Source organism: Carcharodon carcharias, chromosome 21, assembly GCF_017639515.1.
Source record: "Carcharodon carcharias isolate sCarCar2 chromosome 21, sCarCar2.pri, whole genome shotgun sequence".
NCBI lineage: Eukaryota > Metazoa > Chordata > Chondrichthyes > Lamniformes > Lamnidae > Carcharodon > Carcharodon carcharias.
In genome coordinates this window covers 86,133,369-86,148,402 of record NC_054487.1, presented here as the reverse complement: position 1 = coordinate 86,148,402, position 15,034 = coordinate 86,133,369, and the positions used below count along the sequence as shown (strand labels likewise).

The 15,034-nt window shown below is 45.4% G+C and overlaps 1 protein-coding gene across 3 annotated transcripts in view; it reads left to right on the top strand.

The window, feature by feature from the left end:
* Positions 1-15,034, top strand: part of washc3 (WASH complex subunit 3) — a 37,099-nt gene continuing 22,065 nt past the window's right edge. Inside the window, exons 1-3 of one of the 3 annotated variants that reach the window (XM_041216337.1) lie at positions 1-82; positions 992-1,090; positions 9,183-9,248. In XM_041216337.1, the coding sequence (XP_041072271.1) occupies positions 32-82; positions 992-1,090; positions 9,183-9,248 (216 nt within the window). In that variant the 5' untranslated portion in view covers positions 1-31. The remainder of the gene's footprint in view (positions 83-991; positions 1,091-9,182; positions 9,249-15,034) is intronic. The other 2 variants (XM_041216339.1, XM_041216338.1) reach the window with 2 other exon arrangements.

Sequence of the window (15,034 nt, the reverse complement as noted above, 5' to 3'; positions counted from 1 at the left end):
GTGGCAGCAGCCGATACTTCCGGTGGGCGGGATGGACGCCGACGGACTCCCGCTAGTGGGATCGGGGATTGACCTGACCCGGGTGAGAGGAGGGACCCGGGAATCCGGGTGGTGGTGGTGGAGGGGGAGGGCAGCGCGGGGGCGGGGGAGACCGAGAGCGCCAAACCCTAACTTTGACCTCCCCCCCCCACCCCACCCCACCTCCAAAAAACCCTGACCATTAATCACAAGCCTTAGGCCTCGATACCCCAGCCTTCAATTCCAAACTTAACCACTTCCCCCCAGCCCAAAACGCGAATCACTGGCCTTAACACCTAAACTTAACCTCTAAACCCTAGGCTTAATCCACTAACCTCTAACCCTTAACAGTAACCTTCAACCCTGGCCACTAACCCTCCTAACCTTCAACCCTGGCCACCAACCCTCCTAACCTTCAACCCTGGCCACCAACACCCCTAACCTTCAACCCTGGCCACTAACCCTCCTAACCTTCCACCCTGGCCACTAACCTTCAACCCTGGCCACTAGCCCCCTAACCTCCAACCCTGGCCACTAACCCCCTAACCTTCAACCCTGACCACTAACCCCCCTAATCTTCAACCCTGGCCACTAACCCTTTGCCAACAATCCTTAGCCTCTAAGCCCTAATCTTACCTTCAACTACTAACTCTAAATTGTGCAATGTCAGCTATCACTATGACAGATTGATAATGCTGGCTGGCATTCAATTGCTATCAATTGTCCCTCCATTATTTTCAGGGTGCGTTGTTTAAATTGTATGTTTTAGATTGGGTATTTATTTGCTGCTCAAGGACTACACTTTTGGAACCTCCCTGACCCCGCCCCCTGCCCTTCCTGGATCTGCATCTCTAACTGTTAAAAGAATTGTTAAGTGCATGGTTTCTTTAGGTACATTATCCATAGTGAGCCCCTTGAATTGACTTTCCACAGTCAGCATCAAGTAAAATTAATCTTGGATTTTTCACTGCAGGTTCCAGCCATCCAGCAGAAGAGGACGGTGGCATTTCTCAACCAGTTTATTGCACACACTGTCCGGTTTTTGAATCGGTTTTCAACAGTCTGTGAAGAGGTAGTTCAAAAAGTTCATCCTATTTTCCTTCTGGTAGATTGACCCACTCAATAGATGCTTTCCTTGTCTGCTGCCTAGTTTACAATCTGCTTATTGTACAGAACAATGAATCACAGTATACCTGGGTGATGTTCCGGTTTTCATCTTTTAAAGTATGCAGCAAAGTTAACCATATGCGGCTAATAATTTAATTTAATGTCATGTGGCCTTGGGTCTCCCCTGTTGCTGGGCTTGATATTCAGGTTGCAACTCTGCTTTTTCTCAGTTTCAACAGTAAATCTTGTAAATCCGTGTGCTTCACCTACAGCTGTGTGCTAGCTTTATCGTGTCCAATAGTTGTGCACCAGAGCAGGGTATCCACACTTCTAGTCTTTGCATAGAGGAGCTATGGCAGTGCAGTGGTTAAGATACTGGATCAATAAACACAAGTCAGGAGTTCAAATCCCATTGTAGCAAGTTGTGAAACTGAATTCGATAATTTTGATTTAGAAAGGTAAAAATGCTGTCATTAAGAACTCAACTGGTACACCAGTTTCTTTTTTAGTCTTCCATGGGATGTGTGCGTCCATTTTTATAGGGAGAGACGGTGCTGTAGTGGCAATGTGACTGGGCTAGCAATCCAGAGGCCCAGGCTAATATAAAAGCAAAAAACTGCGGATGCTGGAAATCCAAAACAAAAACAAAAATACCTGGAAAAACTCAGCAGGTCTGGCAGCATCTGCAGAGAGGTGCACAGTTAACATTTTGTGTCTGAATGACCCTTCAACAGAACTAAGTAAAAATAGAAGAGAGGTGAAATATAAGCTGGTTTAAGGGGGCGGGGTGGGACAGGTAGAGCTGGATAGAGGGCCAGTGATAGGTGGAGATAACCAAAAGATGTCACAGACAAAAGGACAAAGAGGTGTTGAAGGTGGTGATATTATCAATGGAATGTGCTAATTAAGGGTAGAAAGCAGGACAAGCAAGGAACAGGTAGCCCTAGTGGGGGTGGAGTGGGGTGAAGGAATCAAAAAAGTCTAAAAGGAAGAGATAAAAAAATGGATAGAAATACATTTAAAAATAATGGAAGTAGGTGAGAAAAGAAAAATCTATATAAATTATTGGAAAAAAGGGGGGGTTATCGGAAAGGGGGTGGGGATGGAGACGAGAGTTCATGATCTAAAATTGTTGAACTCAATATTCAGTCCGGAAGGCTGTAAAGTGCCTAGTCGGAAGATGAGGTGCTACTCCTCCAGTTTGCGTTGAGCTTCACTGGAACAATGCAACAAGCTAAGGACAGACTTGTGGGCATGAGAGCAGGGTGGAGTATTGAAATGGCAAGCGACAGGGAGGTCTGGGTCATGCTTGTGGACAGACCAAAGGTGTTCTGCAAAGTGGTCACCCAGTCTGGGTTTGGTCTCTCCAATGTAGAGGAAACCGTATTGGGAGCAACGAATGCAGTAGACTAAATTGGGGGAAGTGCAAGTGAAATGCTGCTTCACTTGAAAGGAGTGTTTGGGCCCTTGGATGGCGAGGAAAGGGGAAGTAAAGGGGCAGGTGTTGCACCTTCTGCGGTTGCGTGGGAAGGTGCTGTGGGAGGGGTTTGAGGTGTAAGGGGTGATGGAGGAGTGGACCAGCGTGTCTCGGAGGGAACAATCCCTGCGGAATACTGCCGGCGGGGGTGAAGGGAAGATGTGTTTGGTGGTGGCATCATGCTGGAGTTGGTGGAAATGGCAGAGGATGATCCTTTGAACGCGGAGGCTGGTGGGGTGATAAGTGAGGACAAGGGGGACCCTATCATGTTACTGGGAGGGAGAAGAAGGTGTGAGGGCGGATGCGCGGGAGATGGGCCGGACACGGTTGAGGGCCCTGTCAACCACCATGGGTGGAAAACCTCGGTTAAGGAAGAAGGAGGACATGTCAGAGAAACTATTTTTGAAAGTGGCATCGTCAGAACAGATGCGAAGGAACTGAGAGAATGGGATGGAGTCCTTACAGGAAGCGGGCTGTGAGGAGCTGTAGTCGAGGTAGCTAAGTGAGTCGGTAGAATTGTAATGGATATTGGTGGACAATATCACCAGAAATTGAGACAGAGAGGTCAAGGAAGGTAAGGGAAGTGTCAGAGATGGACCATGTGAAAATGATGGAGGGGTGGAAATTGGAAGCAAAATTAATAAATTTTTCCAGGTCCCGACGAGAACATGAAGCAGCACCGAAGTAATCGTCGATGTATCAGAGAAAGGATTGTGGGAGGGGGCCGGAGTAGGACTGGAACGAGGAATGTTCCACATACCCCATAAACAGACAGGCATAGCTGGGGTCCATGCGGGTACCCATATCATCACCTTCAACACCTCTTTGTCCTTTTGTCTGTGACATCTTTTGGTTATCTCCACCTATCACTGGCCCTCTATCCAGCTCTACTTGTCCCACCCCTCCCCCCCCTTAAACCAGCTTATATTTCACCTCTCTTCTATTTTTACTTCATTCTGTTGAAGGGCCATTTGGACTCAACGTTAACTGTGTTCCTCTCCGCAGATGCTGCCAGACCCGCTGAGTTTTTCCAGGTATTTTTGTTTTGGATTTCCAGCACCCGCAGTTTTTTGCTTTTATCTTAGTGTTTAATTGACTACCACTTCTCTTCAAGGAATGCCTACCTTGAAGAAGTATTGCTTTTCGCTCTGTCAGAATTTTCGTATCTCTCTTTTGCCTTGTTCACCTTCATTGCTTTCCATTTCTCTCCTCGTGTTTGACAAGGTATTTACTAAAACCCGCTTTCACAGCCACATTTCCTTCCTCAGTGACTGTCTCCGTCTCCGACTTACCCCACTTGGATTTCAACTGAAGTTCCATCCCTCATGTTTTGAACCCACCCAGGATTACAGGTATCTCCGGGACATACAACACTCCTCGGACTGCTGTTCTCGTCGCATTCTGAGATCCACACTCAGTGCCATGCGCCGCCATCTGAACACACTCGACCTCTCCCTCCAGCAGCACTGCCGCACCCTTTTTCAAAGCTGCGTGTGGCCCCAGTTTCATTTTATTCTTCATCTCATCCAACGCCTCAACAAGAAACTTTGTCTCTTTCTTTCAAGTGCAAAGGAACGCAAGCTCCAACAATTCATCGACACCAACACCCATCCAGGACCCTCCACCCCTGCCTGTCCCTCTGTCCCTATCCCGTCTTCCAATCCCAGCCCCGGCCGTGTATTCACCATTCCCCCTGACCTTCCCCTCTCCGATGCTGAACGTTCAGTGCTCAGCAAAGGACTTAGTTTCATACCCTTACGCCCTCATTTCAATGAATTTTGGGCTCAGCACAATGCTGAACTCTTCCTCCACCGCCTTCGTCTCCGTGCTCACTTCTTTGGGCAGGAGTTCTCTCCCCATTCAACGGATCCTTTTACCCATCTCCAATATTCTCCCTCCACCTGGACCCCTCCCTCTGGGTTCTTACCTTCTCTTAATCTTTTCATTGAGAACTGTCTGTGTGACATTAGTCGTCTCAATTTCTCTGCTCCTCTCACCCACTCTAACCTGTCCCTCCCTGAACTTGTTGCACTCCGTTCTCTCAGGTCCAACCCTGACATTGTCATCAAACCCACTGACAAGGGTGGTGCTGTTGTTGTTTGGCGCACTGACCTCTATCTCGCAGAGGCTGAGCGTCAACTCGCAGACACTTCCTCCTACCTCTCCCTGGACCATGACCTCACAACTGAACATCAAGCCATTGTTTTCAGGACTGTTAATGACCTCATCTCCTCTGGAGATCTTCCTTCCACAGCTTCCAACATGATAGTCTCCCAACCTTGGATGGCCCGCTTCTACCTCCTACCCAAAATCCACAAGCAGGACTGTCCCGGCAGACCGATCGTGTCAGCCTGTTCCTGCCCCACTGAACTAATTTCTTGCTATCTTGACTCCATTCTCTCTCCCCTTGCCCAGTCCTTTCGCACCTACATCCGCGATTCCTCTGACGCCCTACATCATATCAACAATTTCAAGTTCCCTGGCCCCAACCGCCTCCTCTTCACCATGGACGTCCAATCCCTCTACACCTCCATCCCCCACCAGGATGGTCTGAGGGCTCTCCGCTTCTTGCTCGAACAGAGGCCAGAACAATCCCCATCCACCACTACTCTTCTCCGTCTGGCTGAACTTGTTCTCACACTGAACAATTTCTCCTTCAACTCCTCTCACTTCCTCCAGATAACAGGTGTGGCTATGGATACCCGCATGGGCCCCAGATATGCCTGTCTCTTAATGGGGTATGTGGAACATTCCTTGTTCCAGTCCTACTCCGAGCCCCATCCACAACTCTTTCTCCGGTACATCAATCATTACTTCGGTGCTGCTTCATGCTCTCGTCTGGACCTGGGAAATTTATTAATTTTGCTTCCAATTTCCACCCCTCCATCATTTTCACATGGTCCATCTCTGACACTTCCCTTCTCTTCCTTGACCTCTCTGTCTCAATTTCTGATGATAGACTGTCCACCAATATCCATTACAAGCCTCCCGACTCCCACAGCTTCCTTGACTACAGCTCCTCACACCCCGCTTCCTGTAAGGACTCCATCCCATTCTCTCAGTTCCGTCGCATCTGTTCTGATGATGCCACTTTCAAAAACAGTTCCTCTGACATGTCCTCCTTCTTCCTTAACCGAGGTTTTCCACCCACGGTGGTTGACAGGGCTCTCAACCGTGTCCGGCTCATCTCCCGCGCATCCGCCCTCACACCACCTTCTCCCTCCCAGTAACATGATAGGGTCCCCCTTGGCTTCACTTATCACCCCACCAGCCTCCGCATTCAAAGGATCATCCTCTGCCATTTTTGCCAACTCCAGCATGATGCCACCACCAAACACATCTTCCCTTCACCCCCCACCCCAGCAGTATTCCGCAGGGATTGTTCCCTCCAGGACACGCTGGTCCACTCCTCCATCACCCCTTACACCTCAACCCCCTCCCACGGCACCTTCCCATGCAACCGCAGAAGGTGCAACACCTGCCCCTTTACTTCCCCTCTCCTTGCCGTCCAAGGGCCCAAACACTTCTTTCAAGTGAAGCAGCATTTCACTTGCACTTCCCTCAATCTAGTCTACTGCATTCGCTGCTTCCAATGTGGTTTCCTCTACATTGGAGAGACCAAACCCAGACTGGGTGACCACTTTGCAGAACACCTTTGGTCTGTCTGCAAGCATGACCCAGATCTCCCTGTCGCTTACCATTTCAATACTCCACCCTGCTCTCATGCCCACATGTCTGTCCTTGGTTTGCTCCATTGTTCCAGTGAAGCTCAACGCAAACTGGAGGAGTAGCACCTCATCTTCCAACTAGGCACTTTACAGCCTTCTGGACTGAATATTGAGTTCAACAATTTTAGATCATGAACTCTCTCCTCCATCCCCACCCCCTTTCTGATTCTTTTCCCCCTCCTTTTTGTTTTTTCCAATAATTTATATAGATTTTTCTTTTCTCACCTATTTCCATTACTTTTAAATGTATTTCCATCCATTGTTTTATCCCTACCTATTAGCCTTTTTTGATTCCTTCACCCCACCCCACCCCCACTGGGGCTATCTGTACCTTGCTTGTCCTGCTTTCTACCCTTAATTAGCACATTCCATAGATAATATCACCACCTTTAACACCTCTTTGTCCTTTTGTCTGTGACATCTTTTGGTTATCTCCACCTATCACTGGCCCTCTATTCAGCTCTACCTATCCCAACCCCCCTTAAACCAGCTTATGTTTCACCTCTCTTCTATTTTTACTTAGTTCTGTTGAAGGGTCATTCAGACTCGAAACGTTAACTGTGCTCCTCTCCGGAGTCTCCAGACCTGCTGAGTTTTTCCAGGTGTTTTTGTTTTGGCCCATGCTAATACCCTGGGGGCATTGGATCAAATCCCACCGCTGCAGCTGGTGGAACTTAATTCCAAATTTTGTTAATTGAATTTGAAAGCCAGTCTTGGTAATGGTGATCACAAAACTATCATCAATTGTTGTAAAAACCCATCTGGTTTATTAACACCCTTTAGGGGAGGAAATTAGCCATCCTTACCTGGTCTGGCCTACATGTGACTCCAGATCCACAGCAATGTGGTTGACTCTTAACTGCCCTCTGAAATGGCCTAGCAAGTCACTCAGTTCAAGGGCAATTATGGATGGGCATCAAATGCTGACTTTGCCAGTGACACCCACATCCCATGGAAGAATAAAGAAAAAAAAAATCGCTTATCTCTTATTTCCCTTGAGAAGGTGGTGAGTTGCCGCCTTGAATTGCTGCAGTCCAGAGTGCTGTTAGGGAGTTCCAGGATTTTGACCCACTGATAGTGACATAGCGATGTAGTTCCAAGTTAGAATGGTGTGTGATTTGCCTTGCAGATGTGTGGTGTGAATGGAAGGTATTGTACCAGCCTCTGCCCCATGACTCCAGTTCCATGCTACTTAAAAGCCCTCCAAGCAATTAGGGATGGGCAAGAAATGTTGCTTTAGCCCACACCCCAATGATATATTTAAATATAGGTACCCCACCTGGTGCTTCTGTTGAATTGTGACTATCTCTATTGGTGCATTAGGAGGTCTGGTTTAGGATCTGTCCACAAGTAAAGCAACAGCATAAAAACAAGATCCACCAGTCTCACGTAAAAATAGGGAATAAAATCCTGATCTGATTGAGTGGACTACACTACATCGGAGGTAGCAGTTTAGAACACTAGTGTCAGCTTTTATTGGTAGCACTTCTGCCTGAGTCAGAAGGTTATGAGTTCAAGCTGCACTGCTGGTCTTGAGCATATAATCTAGGTTGATGCACCATTGCAGTACTGAGGGAGTGCTGCACTGTCAGAATGCTGTCATTCAGATGAGATGTTAAATCGAGGTCCCAGCAGCCCATTTGGGAAGATGTAAAACATTTTGTAGCGCTATTTCCAAGAAAAGCAGGGGAATTATTCCCAGTGCCCTAGGGCTATTATTTATCCCTCAATCAACATCACATACAGATTATTTGGTCGTTTTTACATTTCTGTTTGTTGGAGCTTGCTGTGTGCTAATTGGCTGCCATGTTTCCCCCATTACAACCATGACTTCACTTCAACAGCACTTCATTGGCTTTGAGAAGCCTGGTGGTTGTGAAAAAGTTACTCCCACTGTGCTGTTAGGGAGGGAGTTCCAGGATTTTGACTCAGCGACAGTGAAGCTACAGCGATATATTTCCAAGTCAGGATGGTGAGTGGCTTGGAGGGGAACTTGTAGGTGGTGGTGTTCGAATGTATTTGCTGCCCTTGTCATTCTAGGTGGTAGAGGTTGTGGGTTTGGAAGGTGCTGTCGAAGGAGCCTTGGTGAGTTGCTGCAGTGCATCTTGTAGATGGTACACGCTGCTGATACTGTGCATCGGTGGTAGAGGGCATGGATAGTGTGTTAATTCAGCAGGCTGCTTTGTCCTGGGTGGTGTCAAGCTTCTTGAGCGTTGTTGGAACTGCACTCATCCAGGCAAGTGGGGAGTATTCCATCACACTCCTGACTTGTGCCTTGTAGATGGTGGACAGGCTTTGGGGAGTCAGGAGGTGAGTTACTCACCGCAGGATTCCGAGCCTCTGATCTGCTCTTGTATTTATATGGCTGGTCCAGTTTGATTCCTGATCAATGGTAACCCCGCCCCCCAGGATATTGATAGTGGGAGATTCAGCAATGGTAATGCCATTGAACGTCAAGGGAGATGGTTAGATTCTCTTGTTGGACGGAAGATGGTGGTAAAATAGATGTTAAAGATTCCTTGGCATTATTTTGAGAGTGGAGGGTTTTTAGCTTTCTGGTCAAAAACTCACCCTCTTTCCCTCTCCTCTCTTCTATTCCCCCAACCACTTGAACGGATTAGCTGGGGATTCTTTACTTGGTTGTTTGCTCGGATGCAACTATGTGCTGTTCTACTAACCTATACATCAGCCATTGTACTTCAGAACTAATCCATTGCTTGTACAAACTTTTGAGGTGCTTGAGAGACATGATGAGGTGTTAAATAAATTTCAGTGCATTTTTGTTCATGTCACTGCATCTTCTATGTTTTGCAAGTTTCTATCTATTCGCAAATTTTTTCCCCCTCTTTCAGAAACTGGCCAATCTTTCTTTACGTATCCAGCAAATTGAAACAACACTCAATATTCTGGAGGCAAAGGTGAGCAGAGATTGTCTTTATAGTTGGGAAGTGTCTCAGTATTTCACCTTGTGTGCCATGTAACTAATGCATCACCAGTGTATAGTGAAAGCAGATGTCCATATTGTACAAATCACCTGTCTTTCGTGCCACTGCAGTGGGGCGCAAAATGTACAATGGAAGTAACAGATCAGCAGAGGAAGGTTACATTCATATGCAGACAGAATTGGTCAGCCTGTATCACTTGCTGTTTGACTCATCACAATTGCTGCAAATATTTTAGGAAGTGGTTTCAAATTTGTCTGACATTTCTAGTTTTATTTTAATTTGTTCATGAGATATGAGCATCTCAGGCATGGCCAACATTTATTGCCCTAGAGAAGAAGGTGGTGAGCTGCCTAATTGAACCACTGCAGTCCAGCTGGTATCCCCACAGTGCTGAGAAGGAGTCCCAGTATGGGATAAAATCAATAGCTATTTAGGCAAGTGCAGGATAATTAAGGAAAGCCAACATGGATTCATTAAGGGGAAATCATGTTGAACTAACTTGCTGGAGTGTTTTGAGGAAGTAACAGAGAAGGGACTAAGGGAGGTGATAAGGGAAACAGAAGCAGTCCTATACATAAGCTGAATGGGCCTATAATCACTGGAGGTTTGTAAAACAAGACGTGATCTGATTGAAAGATGTAGCAATCTTAGAGGGTTTGACAGGGTAGATGCTGCTGAGAGGCTGTCCCTGCCCCCAACCCCAACTCCCTCCCACCCGGCTGGACAGTCTAGAACTAGGGGTCACAGTCTCAGGAGGAATGGTCGGCAATTTAAGACTACAATGAGGAGAAATTTCTTCACACTCAAAATTGTGATTCTTAGGAATTATCTACCCTGGAGGCTGTGGATGCCCACTCTGGGTATTACAGATATATGGCTGCAGGATGACACAGATTGAGACCTGAATATTGAAGGTTCCATGACATTTAGGAAGGACAAGAGGCTAGCAAAAGGTGGAGGGGTGGCTCTGTTACTTAATGATGGTATTAGCACATTAGAGAGGGATGACTTAGGTTCAGGAGACCAGGATGTAGAAACTGTTTGGGTAGAGATGAGAAATGATAAAGGCAAGAAGCCACTTGTGGGAATGGTGTACAGGCCCCCTAACAGTAGCCACACCGGCAGGACGGGATATAAAGGAAGGAATACTGGGAGCTTGTCAGAAAGGTGAGGCAATAATCATGGGGGATTTTAATCTACATATAGATTGGAAAAATCAGATGGGCAAATGTAGCCTATTTGAGGAGCTCATAGGATGTTTTCGGGATAGTTTCTTAGAACAGCAAGCTCTGGAACCAACCAGAGAGCAGGCTATACGAGACCTGGTATTGTGCGACTAGATAGGATTAATTGATGACCTCCATAGTGAAGGCACCCCGGGTAGCAGCAATCATAATATGATTGAATTTTACATTCTGTTTGAGGGAAAGATGAGCGGGTCCAAGATTAGTCTTTTAAACTTAAATAGGGACCGATGGGGACCGTTATGAGGGCATGAAAACACAGCTAGCCAAAGTGAATCAGCAAATTAGGTTAAGGGATAGGTCAACAAAGGTGCAATGGCAGACGTTTAAAAGGATATTTCAGAATACACAGAATAGATACATACTAGAAAGAAATAAAAAGAAAAATTCCAAGGGGAAGACCCACCATCCGAGGTGAACTAAAAAAATTAAAGATAGTATCAAACTTAAGAAAAAGTATATAATTGCTCAAGGATGCAAGCAGGTCAGAAGATTGGGCAGAATATAATAAAAGCAAAGGATGACGAAAAGAATAATGAGGAGGAAAAATAGAGTATAAGAGAAAGCTGGCTAGGAATATAAAAATGTAAGAGTTTCTATAGATATCTAAAAAAGGAGTTAACAAAGTGAGCATTGGTCTTCTAGAAAGTGAGTGGTATTTTGCATTGGCCTTCACTATAAAGAATGCAAGTAATATCCCAGAAATAGCTGTAAATCAGGAAATGAAAGGGAAGGAGGAACTCAAGAAAATTACAATCATCAGGGAAAGTGGTACTGAGTAAATTGTTGGAACTGCAGTGTGACAGGTCCCTGAGTCCTGATGGACTTCAGCCTAGGGTCTTAAAAGAAGTGGCATTGTTGATGCATTGGTTTTAATTTTCCAAAATTCCCTAGATTCGGGGAAGGTTCCATTAGATAGGAAAATAGCGAATGTAAGTCCTTTATTCAAAAAGGGAGGGAGACAGCAGGAAACTGAAGGCCAGTTAGCTTAACATCTGCCATAGGGAAAATGTTAGAAGCTATTATTAAATATGTTACAGCAGGGCACTTAGATAAATTCGAGGTAATCAGGCAGAGTCAACATGGTTTTGTGGGAGGGAAATTATGTTTAACCAATTTATTGGGAGTTCTTTGAAGAAGTAACGTGTGCACTGGATAAAGGGGAACCAGTGGATGTACTGTACTTAGATTTCCAGAAGGCATTTGATAAAGTGCCACATCAAAGGTTATTGCAGAAAGTAAAAGTTCATGGTGTAAGGGATAACATATTGACATGGATAGAAAATTGGCTAGCTACCAGGAAAGAGAGTAGGCATCAATGGGTCTTTTTCTGGTTGGCAGGATGTAGTGAGTGGTGTGCTACAGGGATCTGTGTTGGGGCCTCAACTTGTTACAATTTATATAAATGGCTTGGATGAAGGGACCTAAGGAATGGTTGCTAAATTTGCAAATGCTACTAAGATATGTAGGAAAGTAAGATGTGAAGAGGACATAAGGAAGCTCCAAAGGGATATAGATAGGTTAAGTGAGTGGACAAAGATCTGGCAAATGGAGTATAATGTGGGGAAATGTGAAATTGTCCATTTTGGCAGGAAAAATAAAAGAGAAGCATATTATCTAAATGATGAGAGATTGCAGAGCTCTGAGGTGCAGAGGGACCTGGGTGTTCTAGTGCATGAATCACAAAAGGTACAGGTACAGCAAATAATTGGGAAAGCTAATAGAATGTTATTATTTATCGCGAGGAGATTTGAATACAAAAGTAGGGAGGTTATGCTTCAGCTATACAGAGCACTGGTAAAACCACATTTGGAGTACTTTGTACAGTACTGGCCTCCTTATTTAAGGAAGGATGTAAATGCATTGGAAGCAGTTCAGAAAAGGTTTGCTAGAATTGAGACAACCCTCCCATTCCAGATATTATGAGGAAAGGTTGGACAGGCTGGGCTTGTATCCTCTGGAGTTTAGAAGAGTAAGAGGTGACTTGATTGAAACAATGTGATCGTGAGGGTTCTTGACAGGGTGGATGTGGAGAGAATGTTTCCTCTTGTGGGAAATTCTAGAACTAGGAGGGGTCACTGTTTAAAAATAAGAGGTTTAGGACAGAGAAGATTTTTTTTTTCTCTGAAGGTGATGAACCTTTGAAACTCTCTTCCTCAAAAGGCAGTGGAAGCAGAGTTGTTGAATGTTTTTAAGGCAGAGCTAGACAGGTTCCTGATGAGCAAGGGGGCGAAGGGTTATTGGAGATAGGCCGGAATGTGGGGTTGAGGTTACATTCAGATCTGCCACGATCTTATTGAATGGTGGTGCAGGCTCGAGGGGCTGTGTGGCCTACTCCTGCTCCTAATTCATATGTTCCTAAAACAGATCGATGGATTTTCAGGCATTATTGTAATAGAGGGATATGGGGATAGTGTATGAAATTGGAGTTGATTTAAAGATTTAGCCACGATCTTACTGAATGGTGGAGCAGGCTTGAGGGGCCAAATGGCCAACTCTTGTTTCTTATGTTCTTGACATGGCTAATGATGACTGACAGTCATGTGAAGTGCTCGCAAAGGGACCATGGCTAGCCTCCCATTTTCTAACCCTTCATAAACTTGAGGTGATCTAAAACTCTGCTACCTGTGTTTTAACTTGCACTAAGTCCCTTTAACCCATCACCCCTCTGCCCCGCGGCCTATGTTGACTCCCAGTGAAGCAATACTTTCATGTTTTTTCCCGAATCCTTTATGGCCTTGACCTTCCCTATCTCTGTAATCTCCTCCACCCTCTTGCATCTCCCCAATTTTAATCACATTGGCAGCTATGTATTTAGCTGCCAGACCCATAAGTCCTGGAATTGCCCCCCTAAACCTCTCCACCTCGTTGCTTCTCTCCTCCTTTAAGATGCTCCTGAAAACCTATCTCTTTGATCAAGCTTTAAGTCAAAAATTCTTCCCTTCGTATTTCCCACCAAGCCAAATTTCCCCCAAGGTTCCACCCTGTCCTATCCTTAGCCATGAATTTACATTCTCTCTACTGTCTCTCCTCCTCCCCTCCTGCCTCTTTAAGCTCACCTTGTCTATGAGAATCACCTCCAGTGCCTCTGATGTCACACTGCTTGTCCAGGACCCTGAATAAGCAACAATTTCCTTCAGCGAAACAACACCATTTTCTTTGCTCTCACCACAAACCCTGTTCCCTGGCCCACAAACCCTGTTCCCTGGCCTCCAACTCCCTGGTCACTGTCAGAGACAGAACCAGGCCAGTCGTATTTGACCCTGAACTGGGAACAGGTATGCAGGGCCACAGGGGGAATTCCTGAAGTTTCCTCTGGCCAGTTCTAGGCTGATTATTCTTAGCTCAATGAGAAGTCAGAATTGTAATGTTTAAAACATTCTTTTGAAATAAGGGTCTTGTATTCAACAGAAAGCAATTGTGTAACATCAGATTTTCTGCACATATAGAAATGATCAGTCTTTGTTTTTAAGGAAAGTGTTGCGTGTTCAAGTCTGCCTGTGACAGCTGGAAGTTATGGGGCAAGTCTAAACACCAAGTATAATGAAAATAACAACAACTTGTATTTGTACAGCACATTTAACGAAGTAAAACATCTCAAGGTGCTTCACAGGAGCTTTATCAAACAAAATTTGACAGCAAGCAACATAAAAAGACATTAGAACAAATGACCAAAAGCTTGATCAGGAGCCAATCAGGCCAGGGAGCATAGGAGTGATGGGCTAATGGGACTTGGCGCAAGTTAAAACATAAGTAGCTGAGCAGATGGGCTCCATCTTATTGACAAAGAAGACCATGACCTCTTTGCATTTATTGGCAGTAAGGGTGGAGGAGGGAGGGTAGAGGGCTTTAAGAAAACAGTTGGAGAGAAGCAGCAGGAAGGGTTGTTATATTCTCCCTCCAGGATGATCCTGAAGTAGTGAGCAGTTTTGGCTGACTGGAACAAGATCTGGCAGTGGATGACGAAATCATTTGTCTGTCACACATGTTCAAGCCTGCGCCACTTGGACATGAGGAAAGAAAGTAGCGGCCATGCTAGGAGAAATATTTAGGGTGAAAGCAATTAAGGGTTTACTAAGGACAAGAAAGGAATCGGAGGTGGAAGTGTGATTAAGCCGATTGACAGCTGCAGAAGTATTATGGCAAATGAAGGGGCAACAGCTAGATTGGGAATTTGAAGGCAGCGTAACTGACTTGGGAATGTTTTCCCATGATCGAACGCAGAAAGAAATGGGATTTGGTAAGAGGTCGTGAGTGATGAATGAATAAGTTTGCGACCTGTCAGGGTAACAATGTAAGGAAATGCTTGAAAAATAGGATTTAAAAAATTTTCAGTCTTTTATTTCCATGCTGTATTTTCCATGTAATACAGGTCGAGTATCCTTTATCCATATATCCGAAAACCGAACACATCCAGAAACCGCACTTTTTTAAACCTCTTTAGCAAGGGAAGTTTAGTTGTTTGCATTGTTTACCTTGCGATTTTTGTGGTGAACATGTCAGAAAGGAACTTAT